Raw genomic sequence first — 22,882 nt, forward strand, 5'->3', positions numbered from 1 at the left:
AGTGCAAAAATTGTGACTTTAAACTGAACGGCGCACCCTGGTGGCAACGCTGTTCAACATGAAAGATGAAGTGGCTTTTGAGGGTCTTGGCAAGTTTATAGAGGCTTGAAATTTGGCACACACCTCCAAATGGATGAAGGCTTTGTTGGCATGTGATCATTTTCATTAAATAGCGCGAAATTGCTCCACAGCGCCCCCTACAAAATTTCAAAACCACAGCCCCTGCTCTGTGTTCTATGTATGATTCTGAAACCTGGTAAGCTTATAGGAGATATCAAGATGTACAAAAAAGACTCTTGGTGCAATATCCCAAATCCAACAGGAAGTCAGCCATTTTAAAATTAATGTGTAATTTTGGCAACATTTTCCCCTCTTTCCAGGCACCGTTCTTTGACGAACTCCTCCAAGGGATTTCATCATATTGAACCAATCTCCAGTGTGTGGAATCTAAAGACCTTTGTGATGTTAAATTGCGAAGCTTTTTACGTTCAGTGAAACGGGGTGGTTATGGTGGCACTTAGAGTTTGAATCACTCGCCAAAAAGCAGTAATCTGCTGTCACTCAAAAACACAATGTCCAATCTCTCCCAAACGTCTCAGGTGTGATGAGACTCGAGCTCGGAAATGTTTGTTATGCCATTTGTACATAATGGTTAGAGCGCCACCTAGTGGGACGACTATACTCATGGTTGAAGCAAATGAAATGTTAACTGGTGGTTAAATGCATGAATTCCATGAATGTGACATCAGATCGGACGTGCTGGTTTCAGGTGTTGGGCATGGCTCGACGTGCCGGGGGTGCGAGGGCCCTCATAACGCTGCTTGCAGCTTTAATTAGGGCCCGAGCACTGACAGTGCGAAGGCCCTATTGTAATTGCTCTGTTTATTATTATTATTATTATTAGGGCCCGAGCACCGAGAGTGCGAAGGCCCTATTGTATCTGCTCCGTTTCTTATTATTATTATTATTATTCAGGCGAAACAAGGGCCTTTTTGAGGGCCTAAACATGCTCAAAAACTCATGAAATTTTGCACACATGCCAGGTTTGGTGAAAAATTTTGTGTTTTAATGGTTTTACATATGAGCACTGGGAAATGGCTCTACAGCGCCACCTATGCCTTGTTAAATGCAGCCCTACGACCACATCGTTTGAGCTACATGTATGAAATTTGGCACACATGTGTATCATGCCAAGACGAACAAAAAAGTCTGGGGGCCCATTGACGCAAACCCAACAGGAAGTCCGCCATTTGGAAGAGAAGGTGACATTTTGGCTCTAATTTTGCCATTTCCATGCCTCGAACTTTAACGAACTCCTCCTTGGGATTTGGTCCTATAAGCTTCAAATTTGGACAGTGTCAACTACACCCTTGTGCCATGTTAAATTGCGGAGCTTTTGAGTTTTCACAATAGTATGAGGCCGTGGCGCCATGGCGAATTTTGATGACTCGCCATGAAAATCTTATTGCCTCTCATTCTGTCATACATGTTCCGATCTGGACCAAAGAGCACACATATGATAAGGCTCCACCCCTGAACATATTTCAACTGCCATATTTGACACCAGGGACAGCGCCACCTAGTGGGAACAGGAAATGTCATGTTTTACACTTTGGGGTACAGTATTGTGATGGGTGACATCTGCAGCCTCAAATTTCTCCAGGAAAGCCTTAAGGAGTTGGTCTTGGGTTACAGTGAAAACTGTGACTTTTCACGAAAGGGTGTGACCCCAGCAGCATGGCGAACTTTGATATCTCGCCATGAAGAAACAAATTAGTATAACTCAATGAAATCCAGTCTGATCAGTACCAGACTTTACAGGCATGATGTCAGACCCGCCCTGAACAGATTGATATGCCCATTGTCGGAAATACGGACAGCGCCACCTAGTGGCAACAGGAAATGTCATGGCTTTAACTTTGTTGTACTGATTTTCACAGGTTGATCGTGGCCACCTCAAAAGCGGTGAATATCACCATCAGTCCCTCGTGATGCTTCAGTGCAAAAATTGTGACTTTAAACTGAACGGCGCACCCTGGTGGCAACGCGGTTCATCATGAAAGATGAAGTGGCTTTTGAGGGGCTTGGAAAGTTTATAGAGGCTTGAAATTTGGCACACACCTCCAAATGGATGAAGGCATTGTTGTTATGTAACCATTTTCCTTGAATAGCGCAAAATGGCTCCACAGCGCCCCCTACAATATTTCAAAACATCAGCCCCTGCTCTGTGTTTCATCTATGAGTCTGACACTTGGTAAGCTTGTGTAAGATATCAAGGTGTATAAAAAAGTCTCTTGGAGCAATATCCCAAATCCAACAGGAAGTCAGCCATTTTAAAATTAATGTGTAATTTTGATGACATTTTCCCCCCTTTTCAGGCCTCATACTTTGACGAACTCCTCCAAGGGATTTCATCATATTGAAGCATTCTTCAGTGTGTAGAATCTAAAGACCTTTGTGATGTTAAATTGCGAAGCTTTTTCCGTTCAGGGAAACGGGGTGGTCATGGCGGCACGTAGAGTTTCAATCACTCGCAAAAAGCAGTAATCTGCTGTCACTAAAAAACACAATGTCCAATCTCTCCCAAAGGTCGCAGGTGTGATGAGACTCGAGCTTGGAAATGTTTGTTATGCTATTTGTCAATAATGGTTAGAGCGCCACCTAGTGGCATGACTATAATCCTGGTTGAATAAGATGAAATGTTAGCTGGTGATTAAAAGCATGAAATCCATCAATGTGACATCACATCGGACGTGCCGGTTTGAGGTGTTGGCAGTGGCTCGACGTGCCGGGGGTGCGAGGGCCCTCATAACGCTGCTTGCAGCTTTAATTATTATTATTATTATTCCGGCAAATGAATTGGCCGTTTGAGGGCCTAAACATGCTCGAAAACTCATGAAATTTTGCACACGCGTCAGGTCTGGTGAAAATTTACGTATTTTAATGTTCTCAGACATGGCCAGGGAAAATTAGCTCAGTAGCGCCACCTAGAAAAATGAAAAACGCGAGCCCCCGGTATGGGTATGATCTACATGTTTGAAAGTCGGTACACCTATATAACTTTCAGCGTCGAACAAAAAAGTCTATTATGGCAATGTCCTAAACCCAACAGGAAGTCCGCCATTTTGGATTGAAGGTGACATTTTGGCTCTGATTTTACCGTTTCCATGCCTCGAACTTTAACGAACTCCTCCTTGGGATTTGGTCCTATAAGCTTCAAATTTGGACAGTGTCAACTACACCCTTGTGCCATGTTAAATTGCGGAGCTTTTGAGTTTTCACAATACTATGAGGCCGTGGCGCCATGGCGAATTTCGATGACTCGCCATGAAAATCTTATTGCCTCTCATTTTGTCATACATTTTCTGACCTTGACCAAAGTGAACACATATGATAAGGCTCCACCCCTGAACATATTTCAACTGCCATATTTGACACCAGGGACAGCGCCACCTAGTGGGAACAGGAAATGTCATGTTTTACACTTTGGGGTACAGTATTGTGATGGGTGACATCTGCAGCCTCAAATTTCTCCAGGAAAGCCTTAAGGAGTTGGTCTTGGGTTACAGTGAAAACTGTGACTTTTCACGAAAGGGTGTGACCCCAGCAGCATGGCGAACTTTGATGTCACGCCATGAAGAAACAAATTAGTATAACTCAATGAAATCCAGTCTGATCAGTACCAGACTTTACAGGCATGATGTCAGACGCGCCCTGAACAGATTGATGTGCCCATTGTCAGAAATACGGACAGCGCCACCTAGTGGCAACAGGAAATGTCATGGCTTTAATTTTGTTGTACTGATTTTCACAGGTTCATCGTGGCCACCTCAAAAGCGGTGAATATCACCATCAGTCCCTCGTGATGCTTCAGTGCAAACATTGTGACTTTAAACTGAACGGCGCACCCTGGTGGCAACGCTGTTCACCATGAAAGATGAAGTGGCTTTTGAGGGTCTTGGCAAGTTTATAGAGGCTTGAAATTTGGCACACACCTCCAATGTGATGAAGGCTTTGTTGTCATGTGATCATTTTCATTGAATATCCCAAAATGGCTCCACAGCGCCCCCTACAAAATTTCAAAACCACAGCCCCAGCTCTGTGTTTTATGTATGAGTCTGAAACCTGGTAAGCTTATAGGAGATATCAAGAAGTACAAAAAAGTCTCTTGGAGCAATATCCCAAATCCAACAGGAAGTCAGCCATTTTAAAATTAATGTGCAATTTTTCCCCTCTTTTCAGGCATCGTTCTTTGACGAACTCCTCCAAGGGATTTCATCAGATTGGACCGATTTGCAGTTTGTGGAATCTAAAGACCTTTGTGATGTTAAATTGCGAAGCTTTTTACGTCCAGGGAAACGGGGTGGTTATGGCGGCACGTGGAGTTTCAATCACTCGCCAAAAAGCAGTAATCTGCTGTCACTCAAAAACACAATGTCCAATCTCTCCCAAACGTCTCAGGTGTGATGAGATTCGAGCTTGGAAGTGTTTGTTATGCCATTTGTACATAATGGTTAGAGCGCCACCTAGTGGAACGACTAACTAATCATGAATGAATGAGTTGAAATGTTAGCTGGTGGTTAAATGCATGAATTCCATCAATGTGACATCAGATCGGACGTGCTGGTTGTAGGTGTTGGGCGTGGCTCGACGCGCCGGGGGTGCGAGGGCCCTCATAACGCTGCTTGCAGCTTTAATTATTATTATTATTATTATTCACCCCAAACAAGGGCCTTTTTGAGGGCCTAAACATGCTCAAAAACTCATGAAATTTTGCACACATGCCAGGTCTGGTGAAAAATTTTGTATTTTAATGGTTTTACATATGAGCACTGGGAAATGGCTCTACAGCGCCACCTATGCCTTGTTAAATGCAGCCCTACGACCACATCGTTTGAGCTACATGTATGAAATTTGGCACACATGTGTATCATGCCAAGACGAACAAAAAAGTCTGTGGGCCCATTGACGCAAACCCAACAGGAAGTCCGCCATTTGGAAGAGAAGGTGACATTTTGGCTCTAATTTTGCCATTTCCATGCCTCGAACTTTTGCGAACTCCTCCTTGGGGTTTCATTCCATAACCTTCAAATTTGGACAGTGTCAACTACACCCTTGTGCCATGTTAAATTGCGGAGCTTTTGAGTTTTCACAATACTATGAGGCCGTGGCGCCATGGCGAATTTCGATGACTCGCCATGAAAATCTTATTGCCTCTCATTTTGTCATACATTTTCTGACCTTGACCAAAGTGAACACATATGATAAGGCTCCACCCCTGAACATATTTCAACTGCCATATTTGACGTCAAGGACAGCGCCACCTAGTGGGAACAGGAAATGTCATGTTTTACACTTTGGGGTACAGTATTGTGATGGGTGACATCTGCAGCCTCAAATTTCTCAAGGAAAGCCTTAAGGAGTTGGTCTTGGGTTACAGTGAAAACTGTGAGTTTTCGCAAAAGGGTGTGACCCCAGCAGCATGGCGAACTTTGATGTCACGCCATGAAGAAACAAATTAGTATAACTCAATGAAATCCAGTCTGTTCAATACCAGACTTTACAGGCATGATGTCAGACCCGCCCTGAACAGATTGATGTTCCCATTGTCGGAAATACGGACAGCGCCACCTAGTGGCAACAGGAAATGTCATGGCTTTAATTTTGTTGTACTGATTCTCACAGGTTCATCGTGACCACCTCAAAAGCGGTGAATATCACCATCAGTCCCTCGTGATGCTTCAGTGCAAAAATTGTGACTTTAAACTGAACGGCGCACCCTGGTGGCAACGCCGTCCACCATGAAAGATGAAGTGGCTTTTGAGGGGCTTGGAAAGTATATAGAGGCTTTAAATTTAGCACACCCCTCCAAATGGATGAAGGCTTTGTTGTCATGTGATCATTTTCATTGAATAGCGCGAAATGGCTCCACAGCGCCCCCTACAAAATTTCAAAACCACAGCCCCTGCTCTGTGTTTTATGTATGAGTCTGAAACCTGGTAAGCTTATAGGAGATATCAAGATGTACAAAAAAGTCTCTTGGAGCAATATCCCAAATCCAACAGGAAGTCAGCCATTTTAAAATGAATGTGCAATTTTGGCAACATTTTCCCCTCTTTCCAGGCACCGTTCTTTGACGAACTCCTCCAAGGGATTTCATCAGATTGAACCAATCTCCAGTGTGTGGAATCTAAAGACCTTTGTGATGTTAAATTGCGAAGCTTTTTACGTTCAGGGAAACGGGGTTGTCATGGCGGCACGTGGAGTTTCAATCACTCGCGAAAAAGCAGTAATCTGCTGTCACTCAAAATCAAAATGTCCAAACTCTCCCAAAGGTCTCCCAAAGGTCGCAGGCGTGATGAGACTCGAGCTCGGAAATGTTTGTTATGCCATTTGTCAGTAATGGTTAGAGCGCCACCTAGTGGGACGACTATAATGATGATTGAATGAGATGAAATGTTAGCTGGTGGTTAAATGCATGAATTCCATCAATGTGACATCAGATCGGAGGTGCTGGTTGTAGGTGTTGGGCGTGGCTCGACGCGATTGGGTGCGAGGGCCCTCATAACGCTGCTTGCAGCTTTAATTATTATTATTATTATTATTTCGGCAAATGAATTGGCCGTTTGAGGGCCTAAACATGCTCGAAAACTCATGAAATTTTGCACACGCGTCAGGTCTGGTGAAAAGTTACGTATTTTAATGTTCTCAGACATGGTCAGGGAAAATTAGCTCAGTAGCGCCACCTAGAAAAATGAAAAACGCGAGCCCCCGGTATGGGTATGACCTACATGTTTGAAAGTCGGTACACCTATATAATGTTCAGAGTCGAACAAAAAAGTCTATTATGGCAATGTCCTAAACCCAACAGGAAGTCCGCCATTTTGGATTGAAGGTGACATTTTGGCTCTGATTTTACCATTTCCATGCCTCGAACTTTGACGAACTCCTCCTTGGGGTTTGATTTCATAACCTTCATATTTGGTCAGTGCCAACTACACCCTTATGCCATGTTAAATTGCGGAGCTTTTGAGTTTTCACAATACCATGAGGCCGTGGCGCCATGGCGAATTTCGATGACTCGCCATGAAAATCTTATTGCCTCTCATTCTGTCATAGATTTTCTGACCTTGACCAAAGTGAACACATATGATAAGGCTCCATCCCTGAACATATTTCAACTGCCATATTTTACATCAGGGACAGCGCCACCTAGTGGGAACAGGAAATGTCATGTTTTACACTTTGGGGTACAGTATTGTGATGGGTGACATCTGCAGCCTCAAATTTCTCCAGGAAAGCCTTAAGGAGTTGGTCTTGGGTTACAGTGAAAACTGTGACTTTTCGCAAAAGGGTGTGACACCAGCGGCATGGCGAACTTTGATGTCACGCCATGAAGAAACAAATTAGTATAACTCAATGAAATCCAGTCTGATCAGTACCAGACTTTACAGGCATGATGTCAGACCCGCCCTGAACAGATTGATGTGCCCATTGTCGGGAATACGTACAGCGCCACCTAGTGGCAACAGGAAATGTCATGGCTTTAATTTTGTTGTACTGATTTTCACAGGTTCATCGTGGCCACCTCAAAAGCGGAGAATATCACCATCAGTCCCTCATGATGCTTCAGTGCAAAAATTGTGACTTTAAACTGAACGGCGCACCCTGGTGGCAACGCGGTCCACCATGAAAGATGAAGTGGCTTTTGAGGGGCTTGGAAAGTTTATAGAGGCTTGAAATTTGGCACACACCTCCAATGTGATGAAGGCTTTGTTGTTATGTGATCATTTTCATTGAATAGCGCGAAATGGCTCCACTGCGCCCCCTACAATATTTCAAAATATCAGCCCCTGCTCTGTGTTTTATGTATGATTCTGAAACCTGGTAAGCTTATAGGAGATATCAAGATGTACAAAAAAGTCTCTTGGAGCAATATCCCAAATCCAACAGGAAGTCAGCCATTTTAAAATTAATGTGCAATTTTGGCAACATTTTCCCCTCTTTTCAGGCACCATTCTTTGACGAACTCCTCCAAGGGATTTCATCAGATTGATGCGATCTCCGGTGTGTGGAATCTAAAGACCTTTGTGATGTTAAATTGCGAAGCTTTTTACATTCAGGGAAACGAGGTGCACATGGCGGCACGTAGAGTTTCAATCACTCGCCAAAAAGCAGTAATCTGCTTTCATTCAAAGACACAATGTCCAATCTCTCCCAAAGCTCATAGGCGTGATGAGACTCGAGCTCGGAAATGTTTGTTATGCCATTTGTACATAATGGTTAGAGCGCCACCTAGTGGAACGACTAACTAATCATGAATGAATGAGTTTAAATGTTAGCTGATGGTTAAATGCATGAATTCCATCAATGTGACATCAGATCGGAAGTGCTGGTTTTAGGTGTTGGGCGTGGCTCGACGCGCCGGGGGTGCGAGGGCCCTCATAACGCTGCTTGCAGCTTTAATTATTATTATTATTATTATTATTATTCCGGCAAATGAATTGGCCGTTTGAGGGCCTAAACATGCTCGAAAACTCATGAAATTTTGCACACGCGTCAGGTCTGGTGAAAATTTACGTATTTTAATGTTCTCAGACATGGCCAGGGAAAATTAGCTCAGTAGCGCCACCTAGAAAAATGAAAAACGCGAGCCCCCGGTATGGGTATGACCTACATGTTTGAAAGTCGGTACACCTATATAACGTTCAGAGTCGAACAAAAAAGTCTATTATGGCAATGTCCTAAACCCAACAGGAAGTCCGCCATTTTGGATTGAAGGTGAGATTTTGGGTCTGATTTTACCATTTCCATGCCTTGTACTTTAACGAACTCCTCCTTGGGATTTGGTCCTATAAACTTGAAATTTGGACAGTGTCAACTATACCCTTGTGCCATGTTAAATTGCGGAGCTTTTGAGTTTTCACAATACTATGAGGCCGTGGCGCCATGGCGAATTTCGATGACTCGCCATGAAAATCTTATTGCCTCTCATTCTGTCATACATGTTCCGATCTGGACCAAACAGCACACATATGATAAGGCTCCACCCCTGAACATATTTCAACTGCCATATTTGACATCAAGGACAGCGCCACCTAGTGGGAACAGGAAATGTCATGTTTTACACTTTGGGGTACAGTATAGTGATGGGTGACATCTGCAGCCTCAAATTTCTCCAGGAAAGCCTTAAGGAGTTGGTCTTGGGTTACAGTGAAAACTGTGAGTTTTCGCGAAAGGGTGTGACCCCAGCAGCATGGCGAACTTTGATGTCACGCCATGAAGAAACAAATTAGTATAACTCAATGAAATCCAGTCTGATCAGTACCAGACTTTACACGCATGATGTCAGACCCGCCCTGAACAGATTGATGTGCCCATTGTCGGAAATACGGACAGCGCCACCTAGTGGCAACAGGAAATGTCATGGCTTTAATTTTGTTGTACTGGTTTTCACAGGTTCATCGTGGCCACCTCAAAAGCGGTGAATATCACCATCAGTCCCTCATGATGCTTCAGTGCAAAAATTGTGACTTTAAACTGAACGGCGCACCCTGGTGGCAACGCTGTTCACCATGAAAAATGAAGTGGCTTTTGAGGGGCTTGGAAAGTTTATAGAGGCTTGAAATTTGGCACACACCTCCATTGTGCTTAAGGCTTTGTTGTTATGTGATCATTTTCATTGAATAGCGCAAAATGGCTCCACAGCGCCCCCTACAAAATTTCAAAACCACAGCCCCAGCTCTGTGTTTTATGTATGAGTCTGAAACCTGGTAAGCTTATAGGAGATATCAAGATGTACAAAAAAGTCTCTTGGAGCAATATCCCAAATCTAACAGGAAGTCAGCCATTTTAAAATTAATGTGTAATTTTTGTGACATTTTCCCCTCTTTTCAGGCACCGTTCTTTGACGAACTCCTCCAAGGGATTTCATCATATTGAACCAATCTCCAGTGTGTGGAATCTAAAGACCTTTGTGATGTTAAATTGCGAAGGTTTTTACGTTCAGGGAAACGGGGTGGTCATGGCGGCATGTGGAGTTTCAGTCACTCGCCAAAAAGCAGTAATCTGCTGTCACTCAAAATCAAAATGTCCAATATGTCCCAAAGGTCGCAGGCGTGATGAGACTCGAGCTCGGAAATGTTTGTTATGCCATTTGTCAGTAATGGTTAGAGCGCCACCTAGTGGGACGACTATAATCATGATTGAATGAGATGAAATGTTAGCTGGTGGTTGAATGCATGAATGTCATTAATGTGACATCAGATCGGAGGTGCTGGTTGTAGGTGTTGGGCGTAGCTCGACGCGATGGGGTGCGAGGGCCCTCATAACGCTGCTTGCAGCTTTAATTATTATTATTATTCACCCCAAACAAGGGCCTTTTTGAGGGCCTAAACATGCTCAAAAACTCATGAAATTTTGCACACATGCCAGGTCTGGTGAAAAATTTTGTATTTTAATGGTTTTACATATGAGCACTGGGAAATGGCTCTACAGCGCCACCTATGCCTTGTTAAATGCAGCCCTACGACCACATCGTTTGAGCTACATGTATGAAATTTGGCACACATGTGTATCATGCCAAGACGAACAAAAAAGTCTGTGGGCCCATTGACGCAAACCCAACAGGAAGTCCGCCATTTGGAAGAGAAGGTGACATTTTGGCTCTAATTTTGCCATTTCCATGCCTCGAACTTTTGCGAACTCCTCCTTGGGGTTTCATTTCATAACCTTCAAATTTGGACAGTGTCAACTACACCCTTGTGCCATGTTAAATTGCGGAGCTTTTGAGTTTTCACAATACTATGAGGCCGTGGCGCCATGGCGAATTTCGATGACTCGCCATGAAAATCTTATTGCCTCTCATTTTGTCATAGAAGTTCTGACCTTGACCAAAGTGAACACATATGATAAGGCTCCACCCCTGAACATATTTCAACTGCCATATTTAACACCAGGGACAGCGCCACCTAGTGGGAACAGGAAATGTCATGTTTTACACTTTGGGGTACAGTATAGTGATGGGTGACATCTGCAGCCTCAAATTTCTCCAGGAAAGCCTTAAGGAGTTGGTCTTGGGTTACAGTGAAAACTGTGAGTTTTCGCGAAAGGGTGTGACCCCAGCAGCATGGCGAACTTTGATGTCACGCCATGAAGAAACAAATTAGTATAACTCAATGAAATCCAGTCTGATCAGTACCAGACTTTACAGGCATGATGTCAGACCCGCCCTGAACAGATTGATGTGCCCATTGTCGGAAATACGGACAGCGCCACCTAGTGGCAACAGGAAATGTCATGGCTTTAACTTTGTTGTACTGATTTTCACAGGTTGATCGTGGCCACCTCAAAAGCGGTGAATATCCCCATCAGTCCCTCGTGATGCTTCAGTGCAAAAATTGTGACTTTAAACTGAACGGCGCACCCTGGTGGCAACGCGGTTCATCATGAAAGATGAAGTGGCTTTTGAGGGGCTTGGAAAGTTTATAGAGGCTTGAAATTTGGCACACACCTCTAAATGGATGAAGGCATTGTTGTTATGTAACCATTTTCCTTGAATAGCGCAAAATGGCTCCACAGCGCCCCCTACAATATTTCAAAACATCAGCCCCTGCTCTGTGTTTCATCTATGAGTCTGACACTTGGTAAGCTTGTGTAAGATATCAAGATGTACAAAAAAGTCTCTTGGAGCAATATCCCAAATCCAACAGGAAGTCAGCCATTTTAAAATTAATGTGCAATTTTGATGACATTTTCCCCTCTTTTCAGGCCTCATACTTTGACGAACTCCTCCAAGGGATTTCATCATATTGAAGCATTCTTCAGTGTGTGGAATCCAAAGACCTTTGTGTTGTTAAATTGCGAAGCTTTTTACGTCCAGGGAAACGGGGTGGTTATGGCGGCACTTAGAGTTTCAATCACTCGCCAAAAAGCAGTAATCTGCTGTCACTCAAAAACACAATGTCCAATCTCTCCCAAACGTCTCAGGTGTGATGAGACTCGAGCTTGGAAGTGTTTGTTATGCCATTTGTACATAATGGTTTGAGCGCCACCTAGTGGAACGACTAACTAATCATGAATGAATGAGTTGAAATGTTAGCTGGTGGTTAAATGCATGAATTCCATCAATGTGACATCAGATCGGACGTGCTGGTTTTAGGTGTTGGGCGTGGCTCGACGTGCCGGGGGTGCGAGGGCCCTCATAACGCTGCTTGCAGCTTTAATTATTATTATTATTATTCACCCCAAACAAGGGCCTTTTTGAGGGCCTAAACATGCTCAAAAACTCATGAAATTTTGCACACATGCCAGGTCTGGTGAAAAATTTTGTATTTTAATGGTTTTACATATGAGCACTGGGAAATGGCTCTACAGCGCCACCTATGCCTTGTTAAATGCAGCCCTACGACCACATCGTTTGAGCTACATGTATGAAATTTGGCACACATGTGTATCATGCCAAGACGAACAAAAAAGTCTGTGGGCCCATTGACGCAAACCCAACAGGAAGTCCGCCATTTGGAAGAGAAGGTGACATTTTGGCTCTAATTTTGCCATTTCCATGCCTCGAACTTTTGCGAACTCCTCCTTGGGGTTTCATTTCATAACCTTCAAATTTGGACAGTGTCAACTACACCCTTGTGCCATGTTAAATTGCGGAGCTTTTGAGTTTTCACAATACTATGAGGCCGTGGCGCCATGGCGAATTTCGATGACTCGCCATGAAAATCTTACTGCCTCTCATTTTGTCATACATTTTCTGACCTTGACCAAAGTGAACACATATGATAAGGCTCCACCCCTGAACATATTTCAACTGCCATATTTGACATCAAGGACAGCGCCACCTAGTGGGAACAGGAAATGTCATGTTTTACACTTTGGGGTACAGTATTGTGATGGGTGACATCTGCAGCCTCAAATTTCTCCAGGAAAGCCTTAAGGAGTTGGTCTTGGGTTACAGTGAAAATTGTGACTTTTCGTGAAAGGGTGTGACCCCAGCAGCATGGCGAACTTTGATGTCACGCCATGAAGAAACAAATTAGTATAACTCAATGAAATCCAGTCTGATTAGTACCAGACTTTACAGGCATGATGTCACACCCGCCCTGAACAGATTGATGTGCCCATTGTCAGGAATATGAAGAGCGCCACCTAGTGGGAAGAGGAAATGTCATGTCTTACACTTTGTTGTACTGATTTTCACAGGTTCATAGTGGCCACCTCAAAAGCGGTGAATATCACCATCAGTCCTTGATGATGCTTTAGTGCAAAAATTGTGACTTTAAACTGAACGGCGCACCCTGGTGGCAACGCTGTTCACCATGAAAAATGAAGTGGCTTTTGAGGGGCTTGGAAAGTTTATAGAGGCTTGAAATTTGACGCACTCCTCCATTGTGCTTAAGGCTTTGTTGTTATGTGATCATTTTCATTGAATAGCGCAAAATGGCTCCACAGCGCCCCCTACAAAATTTCAAAACATCAGCCCCAGCTCTGTGTTTTATCTATGAGTCTGAAACCTGGTAAGCTTATAGGAGATATCAAGATGTACAAAAAAGTCTCTTGGAGCAATATCCCAAATCTAACAGGAAGTCAGCCATTTTAAAATTAATGTGTAATTTTTGTCATATTTTCCACTCTTTCCAGGCACCGTTCTTTGACGAACTCCTCCAAGGGATTTCATCATATTGAACCAATCTCCAGTGTGTGGAATCTAAAGACCTTTGTGATGTTAAATTGCGAAGGTTTTTACGTTCAGGGAAACGGGGTGGTCATGGCGGCATGTGGAGTTTCAGTCACTCGCCAAAAAGCAGTAATCTGCTGTCACTCAAAATCAAAATGTCCAATATGTCCCAAAGGTCGCAGGCGTGATGAGACTCGAGCTCGGAAATGTTTGTTATGCCATTTGTACATAATGGTTAGAGCGCCACCTAGTGGGACGACTATAATCATGATTCAATGAGATGAAATGTTAGCTGGTGGTTGAATGCATGAATTTCATCAATGTGACATCAGATCGGAGGTGCTGGTTGTAGGTGTTGGGCGTAGCTCGACGCGATGGGGTGCGAGGGCCCTCATAACGCTGCTTGCAGCTTTAATTATTATTAGGGCCCGAGCACTGACAGTGCGAAGGCCCTATTGTAATTGCTCCGTTTATTATTATTAGGGCCCGAGCACTGAGAGTGCGAAGGCCCTATTGTATCTGCTCCGTTTCTTATTATTATTATTATTATTATTATTATTATTATTATTCACCCCAAACAAGGGCCTTTTTGAGGGCCTAAACATGCTCAAAAACTCATGAAATTTTGCACACATGCCAGGTCTGGTGAAAAATTTTGTATTTTAATGGTTTTACATATGAGCACTGGGAAATGGCTCTACAGCGCCACCTATGCCTTGTTAAATGCAGCCCTACGACCACATCGTTTGAGCTACATGTATGAAATTTGGCACATATGTGTATCATGCCAAGACGAACAAAAAAGTCTGTGGGCCCATTGACGCAAACCCAACAGGAAGTCCGCCATTTGGAAGAGAAGGTGACATTTTGGCTCTAATTTTGCCATTTCCATGCCTCGAACTTTTGCGAACTCCTCCTTGGGGTTTCATTTCATAACCTTCAAATTTGGACAGTGTCAACTACACCCTTGTGCCATGTTAAATTGCGGAGCTTTTGAGTTTTCACAATACTATGAGGCCGTGGCGCCATGGCGAATTTCGATGACTCGCCATGAAAATCTTATTGCCTCTCATTTTGTCATACATTTTCTGACCTTGACCAAAGTGAACACATATGATAAGGCTCCACCCCTGAACATATTTCAACTGCCATATTTGACACCAGGGACAGCGCCACCTAGTGGGAACAGGAAATGTCATGTTTTACACTTTGGGGTACAGTATAGTGATGGGTGACACCTGCAGCCTCAAATTTCTCCAGGAAAGCCTTAAGGAGTTGGTCTTGGGTTACAGTGAAAACTGTGACTTTTCGCAAAAGGGTGTGACCCCAGCAGCATGGCGAACTTTGATGTCACGCCATGAAGAAACAAATTAGTATAACTCAATGAAATCCAGTCTGTTCAGTACCAGACTTTACAGGCATGATGTCAGACCCGCCCTGAACAGATTGATGTGCCCATTGTCGGGAATACGTACAGCGCCACCTAGTGGCAACAGGAAATGTCATGGCTTTAATTTTGTTGTACTGATTTTCACAGGTTCATCGTGGCCACCTCAAAAGCGGTGAATATCAACATCAGTCCCTCGTGATGCTTCAGTGCAAAAATTGTGACTTTAAACTGAACGGCGCACCCTGGTGGCAACGCTGTTCAACATGAAAGATGAAGTGGCTTTTGAGGGGCTTGCAAGTTTATAGAGGCTTGAAATTTGGCCCACATCTCCAAATGGATGAAGGCTTTGTTGTCATGTAACCATTTTCCTTGAATAGCGCAAAATGGCTCCACAGCGCCCCCTACAATATTTCAAAACATCAGCCCCTGCTCTGTGTTTCATCTATGAGTCTGACACTTGGTAAGCTTGTGTAAGATATCAAGGTGTACAAAAAAGTCTCTTGGAGCAATATCCCAAATCCAACAGGAAGTCAGCCATTTTAAAATTAATGTGTAATTTTGATGACATTTTCCCCCCTTTTCAGGCCTCATACTTTGACGAACTCCTCCAAGGGATTTCATCATATTGAAGCATTCTTCAGTGTGTAGAATCTAAAGACCTTTGTGATGTTAAATTGCGAAGCTTTTTCCGTTCAGGGAAACGGGGTGGTCATGGCGGCACGTAGAGTTTCAATCACTCGCAAAAAGCAGTAATCTGCTGTCACTAAAAAACACAATGTCCAATCTCTCCCAAAGGTCGCAGGTGTGATGAGACTCGAGCTTGGAAATGTTTGTTATGCTATTTGTCAATAATGGTTAGAGCGCCACCTAGTGGCATGACTATAATCCTGGTTGAATAAGATGAAATGTTAGCTGGTGATTAAAAGCATGAAATCCATCAATGTGACATCACATCGGACGTGCCGGTTTGAGGTGTTGGCAGTGGCTCGACGTGCCGGGGGTGCGAGGGCCCTCATAACGCTGCTTGCAGCTTTAATTATTATTATTATTATTATTTCGGCAAATGAATCGGCCTTTTGAGGACCTAAACATGCTCGAAAACTCATGAAATTTTGCACACGCGTCAGGTCTGGTGAAAATTTACGTATTTTAATGTTCTCAGACATGGCCAATGAAAATTAGCTCAGTAGCGCCACCTAGAAAAATGAAAAATGCGAGCCCCCGGTATGGGTATCACCTACATGTTTGAAAGTCGGTACACCTATATAACGTTCAGAGTCGAACAAAAAAGTCTATTATGGCAATGTCCTAAACCCAACAGGAAGTCCGCCATTTTGGATTGAATGTGACATTTTGGCTCTGATTTTACCGTTTCCATGCCTCGAACTTTAACGAACTCCTCCTTGGGGTTTGATTTCATAACCTTCATATTTGGTCAGTGCCAACTACACCCTTATGCCATGTTAAATTGCGGAGCTTTTGAGTTTTCACAATACCATGAGGCCGTGGCGCCACGGCGAATTTCGATGACTCGCCATGAAAATCTTATTGCCTCTCATTCTGTCATACATTTTCTGACCTTGACCAAAGTGAACACATATGATAAGGCTCCACCCCTGAACATATTACAACTGCCATATTTTACATCAGGGACAGCGCCACCTAGTGGGAACAGGAAATGTCATGTTTTACACTTTGGGGTACAGTATTGTGATGGGTGACATCTGCAGCCTCAAATTTCTCCAGGAAAGCCTTAAGGAGTTGGTCTTGGGTTACAGTGAAAACTGTGAGTTTTCGCGAAAGGGTGTGACCCCAGCAGCATGGCGAACTTTGATGTCACGCCATGAAGAAAGAAATTAGTATAACTCAATGAAATCCAGTCTGATCAGTACCAGACTTTACAGGCATGATGTCAGACCCACCCTGAACAGATTGATGTGCCCATTGTCGGAAATACGGACAGCGCCACCTAGTGGCAACAGGAAATGTCATGGCTTTAATTTTGTTGTACTGATTTTCACAGGTTCATCGTGGCCACCTCAAAAGCGGTGAATATCAACATCAGTCCCTCGTGATGCTTCAGTGCAAAAATTGTGACTTTAAAGTGAACGGCGCACTCTGGTGGTAACGCGGTTCACCATGAAAGATGAAGTGGCTTTTGAGGGGCTTGGAAAGTTTATAGAGGCTTGGAATTTGGCACACACCTCCAAATGGATGAAGGCTTTGTTGTCATGTGATCATTTTCATTGAATAGCGCGAAATTGCTCCACAGCGCCCCCTACAAAATTTCAAAACAACAGCCCCTGCTCTGTGTTTCATCTATGAGTCTGAAACCTGGTAAGCTTATGGAAAATATCAAGATGTACAAAAAAGTCTCTTGGAGCAATATCCCAAATCCAACAGGAAGTCAGCCATTTTAAAATTAATGTGTAATTTTGGCAACATTTTCCCCTCTTTTCAGGCTTCATACTTTGACGAACTCCTCCAAGGGATTTCATCATATTGAACCATTCTCCAGTGTGTGGAATCTAAAGACCTTTGTGATGTTAAATTGCGAAGCTTTTTACGTTCAGGGAAACGGGGTGGTCATGGCGGCACGTAGAGTTTCAATCACTCGCCAAAAAGCAGTAATCTGCTGTCACTCAAAAACACAATGTCCAATCTCTCCCAAAGCTCATAGGCGTGATGAGACTCGAGCTCGGAAATGTTTGTTATGCCATTTTTACATAATGGTTAGAGCCCCACCTAGTGGAACGACTAACTAATCATGAATGAATGAGTTGAAATGTTAGCTGGTGGTTAAATGCATGAATTCCATCAATGTGACATCAGATCGGACGTGCTGGTTTTAGGTGTTGGGCGTGGCTCGACGCGCCGGGGGTGCGAGGGCCCTCATAACGCTGCTTGCAGCTTTAATTATTATTATTATTCACCCCAAACAAGGGCCTTTTTGAGGGCCTAAACATGCTCAAAAACTCATGAAATTTTGCACACATGCCAGGTCTGGTGAAAAATTTTGTATTTTAATGGTTTTACATATGAGCACTGGGAAATGGCTCTAGAGCGCCACCTATGCCTTGTTAAATGCAGCCCTACGACCACATCGTTTGAGCTACATGTATGAAATTTGGCACACATGTGTATCATGCCAAGACGAACAAAAAAGTCTGTGGGCCCATTGACGCAAACCCAACAGGAAGTCCGCCATTTGGAAGAGAAGGTGACAATTTGGCTCTAATTTTGCCATTTCCATGCCTCGAACTTTTGCGAACTCCTCCTTGGGGTTTCATTTCATAACCTTCAAATTTGGACAGTGTCAACTACACCCTTGTGCCATGTTAAATTGCGGAGCTTTTGAGTTTTCACAATACTATGAGGCCGTGGCGCCATGGCGAATTTCGATGACTCGCCATGAAAATCTTATTGCCTCTCATTTTGTCATACATTTTCTGACCTTGACCAAAGTGAACACATATGATAAGGCTCCACCCCTGAACATATTTCAACTGCCATATTTGACATCAAGGACAGCGCCACCTAGTGGGAACAGGAAATGTCATGTTTTACACTTTGGGGTACAGCATAGTGATGGGTGACATCTGCAGCCTCAAATTTCTCCAGGAAAGCCTTAAGGAGTTGGTCTTGGGTTACAGTGAAAACTGTGACTTTTCGCAAAAGGGTGTGACCCCAGCGGCATGGCGAACTTTGATGTCACGCCATGAAGAAACAAATTAGTATAACTCAATGAAATCCAGTCTGTTCAGTACCAGACTTTACAGGCATGATGTCAGACCCGCCCTGAACAGATTGATGTGCCCATTGTCGGAAATACGGACAGCGCCACCTAGTGGCAACAGGAAATGTCATGTCTTACACTTTGTTGTACTGATTTTCACAGGTTCATTGTGGCCACCTCAAAAGCGGTGAATATCACCATCAGTCCTTCATGATGCTTCAGTGCAAAAATTGTGACTTTAAACTGAACGGCGCACCCTGGTGGCAACGCGGTTCATCATGAAAGTTGAAGTGGCTTTTGAGGGGCTTGGAAAGTTTATAGAGGCTTGAAATTTGGCGCACACCTCCAAATGGATGAATGCATTGTGGTTATGTAACCATTTTCCTTCAATAGCGCAAACTGGCTCCACAGCGCCCCCTACAATATTTCAAAACATCAGCCCCTGCTCTGTGTTTCATCTATGAGTCTGAAACCTGGTAAGCGTATGTAAGATATCAAGATGTACAAAAAAGTCTCTTGGAGCAATATCCCAAATCCAACAGGAAGTCAGCCATTTTAAAATTAATGTGTAATTTTGACGACATTTTCCCCCCTTTTCAGGTCTCATACTTTGATGAACTCCTCCAAGGGATTTCATCATATTGAAGCATTCTTCAGTGTGTAGAATCTAAAGACCTTTGTGATGTTAAATTGCGAAGCTTTTTCCGTTCAGGGAAACGGGGTGGTCATGGCGGCACGTAGAGTTTCAATCACTCGCAAAAAGCAGTAATCTGCTGTCACTAAAAAAAACAATGTCCAATCTCTTCCAAAGCTCATAGGCGTGATGAGACTCCAGCTCGGAAGTGTTTGTTATGCCATTTGTACATAATGGTTAGAGCGCCACCTAGTGGAATGACTAACTAATCATGAATGAATGAGTTGAAATGTTAGCTGGTGGTTGAATGCATGAATTCCATCAATGTGACATCAGATCGGACGTGCTGGTTTTCGGTGTTGGGCGTGGCTCGACGCGCCGGGGTGCGAGGGCCCTCATAACGCTGCTTGCAGCTTTAATTATTATTATTATTATTATTATTATTTTCCATTTGATTTTTCAAGAACTAATCACGTCAGCAATGTCTTGTGTACTGATTGGTGTAAAAGTGCCAAAACTCCAGGAGGTTCAACAGTAAGTTGAATTGAAACTGTAAAAATTCCTGGGTGTACATGGGGAAAGATGTTGTATGAGCCTGAGAAAAATTAACACTGGGACCAGGACTATCAAAGAACCTTAACCTTGTGATTCTTTATTAAATGGCCAGTTTGGGCAATTTTAGTTTTTATTTCATATTTTTCTAAAAGCAGGCTTTTAGAAAAATGTTATGAAGCCTGCAGTCCACACATGCAGTGGTTCCAGGCAAAGTGACACTTGTTACAAATAGTGAAGATCTCATATATTGTTATTGTACAGATCTGGGCCTGCCCTGCCTTTGTGTAAGCTCATTAAGAAAAACTTGGACGACTGTTTATTTGGTCTGTACCGAATAAATCAAAGTGATTTCTTCTAGGAATCTTTTGCAATTAAATATAAATGCAATGTTTGTTTCTGTGCCAGCTGTTTACCTAATGTGTTCAGTCATTTTTAAAGTTGGACTATTTCCAGGTTGTTTCTAGGATGGATGGTACAACCACCACACTGCTAATTAGACTTTGAAAAGTTTATTTTCTGTAATTTTGCATGTGAACAGTAAGCTTACATCTAGAAATGACAACATAATGTTTCATGGGTATAAAGGGAAAAATAAACCTTACCTCCCCGTTCAGGAAACAGTACAGAAGCGCTACGACAAATCCCTGAAACAACACGTACAGAAACATAACTGACAGGCTGCTGTTAGTGCATGTGGATATTTTTAGAAGCTTCCTGTTCTAGTCTCTCATACAATGAAGCTGCTGAATGCAGCAAATGATTCTTTAAAGAACACTTTCTTTACTGCAGGAACAAATGCACTGTTCAAATACACACCAATGTTCCTGCCGTGTACAAATAGACTTCTGTGTTAGGAGAAAATTAAAGGTGGTGATTAGACAACAGCTTACAGTTGGCTTTACTGTACCTGAGTAGAAGCAAAAGCCAGCTCAATAAAGTTCCAGATTTCATAGGTCCTGCCGCGGACTTTGTGTGGAAGGAAAGCAAAGAGAATGTAGTGTAAGCCAAAGAGCGACACCAGGAGGAAGGATGACTTGGCAAGTTTCCTGTTGTTTGAAGAATAACAGTGTATGAACCATTAGAATTAAAGTGAGAAAGTCTACAAACCTCTTTGAAAATATCAGACAAATAATAATACACAGACCACTGGGAAAAAATAAAAACCTGTGATCAAAAAGAGCAAACTTAAACACAAATGGACCTCAAATCAAAACTGAAGCAGATGTCGGCCCTTTTGCCCATTTTTAGAATATAAGCTAACATTTTTTAAAATTTTGATCAAAAGGTTGAGTGACACAGAAACTCCACAACACCGATTCATCCCGAATGTTAAGGATGAACGTACATGTGTTTTCTTCTCCAGGTTCTGTGAGTCAGGGCATTCGATTTTAAATAAAATAACACATCTAGCTGCAAACTGCAACACAGGGCGTAACTGCTCAGCTGCACAAATTCACCTCAGCAGCTTGATCTGACTATGTTATGAAGCAGTCTCACCTCCACCTCCACCCCAACACCAACAACATGATCTGATCATCCGGGACATAATAATGTCCCAGATGTATCCAATGGATAAAGTTCATGTTCATATTGCTCAGATTCAACTATTTCACTTAGTCCCACTTTAAAAAAAAAACAACAAAGCACAAATGTTATTACTGTGACAGGAGTATGAAGGAATCCAGTGGCTAACTCATGTCTTTCAAACACTTCTTCCATTGCTACAGTGGTTAAACCCGACATAGTCAAGTAGGACCTGAATGATTATCTTATACACATGCAGCTAGAGCTAAGTGGGGAAGTAGCTCACCTTTTATGGTGAGCTTACTGTGGTGTATAAACCCTCAAAGTAATGCATTACTGTAATCATATTGCATTTGTCTACAATGTAAAAATTTATAACAAATACTAAATTCAGGAATCACATTATAGTTACTAATGAAAAAAAGTGCTGCTGCTGCTTTTGTGTTCATCTGGAGTTGCATAGATAGTTAATAAACACTTAAAGCCACAGAATAAAGTATAGTACAAATATGTGTGTGGATGGGTGAATGATGCCTGTAGCAAACTTTTCTCTCCAAGTGTCAGTCCATTTGCTACTTTCCAACCTAGAGCAGGCTTAGGTGTAATTACATTTCCTCTTGTCACCATAACGTTTTCCGAGCGTTCTGACTTAGGTGGAAGCTTTATGGTATTACTAAGATCTAAGGTACTAAAAAGAAAAAGATTTGTGAGCATTTGAAAAGTTTAGTGTTACACTGTTAACTGCAAGTCCCAGGTACTATTACAAAGTAAAGGTAATGTAATGATTCACAAATTACTTTCTACATCAGTAAATCACATGGGTGTTTAAATGCAAATTTAAAACATATGAGTAATATTTCATACTTTTATTTGAGTAGTGATACGAACACTGGACCTGTTTAATCAATGTTACTGAACTATGAGCATTTTTTTGAATAAAAGAGGCTTTTCTTATTTTCTGCTAGGTGAGCTGAAACCAATTACTTCTTCCACATAAAAGCCAGATTAATCTTTATACACTCATAAAATGCATCACCGCAACTTCTCTGCCTTCAACACGTCAGTGAAGAATGTCTGAGCACTCAAAGCGCTTTATACAACTAATTCATTCATCCAATCACACATTCTTCTAAGCTCTTAAGTGCTCTATCTAACATTCATACACCATTCACACTCTGATGGATGCATGGGAGAGCAACATGGGGTTGGTATCTTGCCCAAGGATACTTGACATGCAGACTGGAGCAGACTGGGATCGAACCACTGACCGTGGCTGACCTGCTCTACCACCTGAACTACAGCCACCCCACACATACAGTTTGTATGTCCTCTATCTCATTTCTTGCCTTCAGCAAACAA

General features: G+C 42.8%; 2 protein-coding genes across 5 annotated transcripts in view; one reads left to right on the forward strand and one right to left on the reverse strand.

The window, feature by feature from the left end:
- Positions 1 to 22,882, forward strand: part of LOC309690692 (E3 ubiquitin-protein ligase TRIM21-like) — a 211,147-nt gene that overhangs the window by 71,925 nt on the left and 116,340 nt on the right. The window lies entirely within an intron of this gene.
- The window catches only part of sctr (secretin receptor), a 60,735-nt gene that overhangs the window by 10,847 nt on the left and 27,006 nt on the right, over positions 1 to 22,882 (reverse strand). The window contains exons 11-12 of the mRNA XM_082508774.1: positions 20,907 to 21,045; positions 20,602 to 20,643 (exon numbers count right to left, since the gene is read on the reverse strand). Coding sequence (XP_082364900.1) covers positions 20,602 to 20,643; positions 20,907 to 21,045 — 181 coding nt within the window. The remainder of the gene's footprint in view (positions 1 to 20,601; positions 20,644 to 20,906; positions 21,046 to 22,882) is intronic.

This window comes from Aulonocara stuartgranti, assembly GCF_965226115.1.
Source record: "Aulonocara stuartgranti genome assembly, chromosome: 16".
Taxonomy (NCBI): domain Eukaryota; kingdom Metazoa; phylum Chordata; class Actinopteri; order Cichliformes; family Cichlidae; genus Aulonocara; species Aulonocara stuartgranti.